A 1,745-nucleotide genomic window follows, 5' to 3' on the forward strand; every position below is an offset into this window, starting at 1 on the left:
GCATAAAATGATACAAACCTAGTAAATTGAATTTCTCTCCTTCCTCTTCGATCTCTTCCATCTTTATTTCATTCAGGCTAGGCTATGAGTTCTTGAGCTTTCCATCTCAAATGATGGGGTTTGAGCAATAATATATACAAATAGGCCGGAATTTCCTAGCTAGTACGTAGTAATGGATACTGTAAAGGGTAAGTGCAAGAAGAATCTGATTTTCAAGGCATGGGAGCGATGCCGATCAGTAAGCGCTAGACGCAACACAACATCGCCCGAGGACGACAACAAGAGCCAAGAGAAGTCCCAAGTAGCTCCCGAAGGTTGTTTCCCAGTCTACGTCGGACCTCAAAGACAACGATTCGTGGTGAAGGTGAAGTTCGCTAATCATCCTTTGTTCGTGACGCTGCTGGAGGACGCTGAATCGGAATACGGGTACAACAGTGAAGGCCCTATCTTGCTCCCTTGTGACGTTGATTTATTTCACAAAGTGTTGGCGGAGATGGACGGCAGCGAGGACATGATCGGTACTCCTGGTTGCGGCTTTGCTAAAGGTTATGGCTCTTTGATATTCCCACGCAGTCCAGCTCGTAGTCCCAATTTTAGCATTAGCAAGGGCGGCCATGGTGCCTATATATAGGATTCTCAGATCTCCATTGCAGAGGATATCGATGACTCAACTCTAATTAAGGATTCGTAAGATCGATCATTTAATCCAGCTAGCTAGCTTTCCTTGTGCAGCTGTGCTCTTATGGTATATATCCAAGTCCAACTTATCTGTTATATACTTGTATATATATAAGTAATAATATAGAAAAAGAAGTAAAAAAAAAAAAAGGTACTACTCAAGCTTTCTGTGATCTCTTACGTGTTCTATTTTCTTTCCAATTTTGTTATGCATGTTAAGGATAGTAACACGATTGGAGAGTCTTTTTACGATGATGTAATGACTAATCTTACTCTTTCATTTTTTATCACGCTTATGTACGTGGTTTAAAGATTCGTTTAAGTTTGTGATTTTATAACTTGCGAATTTAAAATTAAAATTTGAATATGTTGTTAGTATTTTTGTTGGCTAAATATGATAATCAAAATTCTCTATTTTTATAATTTTGGTTCCTGGTATTTTCTTGGTGTAATTGTGCTCTTGAGACTAAGTGATTTGAAGTATGAGAAATTGCCTTGTCTGCCATTCCAAATGAGCTATTTTTAAAGAGCCACAAAGCCTGCAACCTCATCTGTAGTGCGTATGTAGAGTTAATTTTCTTTAAGTGTCACAAATACACTCTTCTAAAGAGTAACAAAGACGATCGTCAACAATCTCGTCTGCTAAGCATTTGATAAAATCTCTTTTAAAGATGTTGTTTGGAGTCTTGTTTATTATTTTCAATTGTGATTTTAAAAATATAAGGGATTTGATTCTTGTACAACACCAATACAACAACTGTACAACAACCCTTCACATGAGGGTGGGCTCCAGTATGTGGGACCCACCCTCATATGAGGGATTGTTGTACAGTTATTGTATTGGTGTTGTAAATCTAACATTTTCCAAAATATAATATCTAAGCATTTGATAAAATTATAGTTTGACCTTTAAATTCACACAATCGCCATTTGCCTACGATTTGAAATGTAAAATCACGATTTATTAAAAACATACTCCCAAACAATACATCTATACTATTTAATTTAAGAGGAAATGTTATTTCTTCAACTCTTATCCAACTTCTATCCAACTACAACAATTTTAA

The 1,745-nt window shown here is 36.6% G+C and overlaps 1 protein-coding gene across 1 annotated transcript; it reads left to right on the forward strand.

Annotated features, from left to right (window-relative positions):
- On the forward strand, window positions 1-851 carry LOC133876404 (auxin-responsive protein SAUR71-like). Its single transcript, XM_062314682.1, has one exon. The coding sequence runs from the start codon at window positions 173-175 to the stop codon at window positions 629-631; it is 459 nt and encodes a 152-aa protein (XP_062170666.1). The 5' UTR covers window positions 1-172; the 3' UTR covers window positions 632-851.
- Window positions 852-1,745: the final 894 nt, after the last annotated feature.

The sequence above is a fragment of the Alnus glutinosa genome, chromosome 8, assembly GCF_958979055.1.
Source record: "Alnus glutinosa chromosome 8, dhAlnGlut1.1, whole genome shotgun sequence".
NCBI classification, from domain to species: Eukaryota; Viridiplantae; Streptophyta; class Magnoliopsida; order Fagales; family Betulaceae; genus Alnus; species Alnus glutinosa.

What these genes read in the sequence shown, in the direction of transcription:
- LOC133876404 (XM_062314682.1), top strand. Translation starts at nt 173, where the DNA reads ATGGATACTGTAAAGGGTAAGTGCAAGAAGAATCTGATTTTCAAGGCA.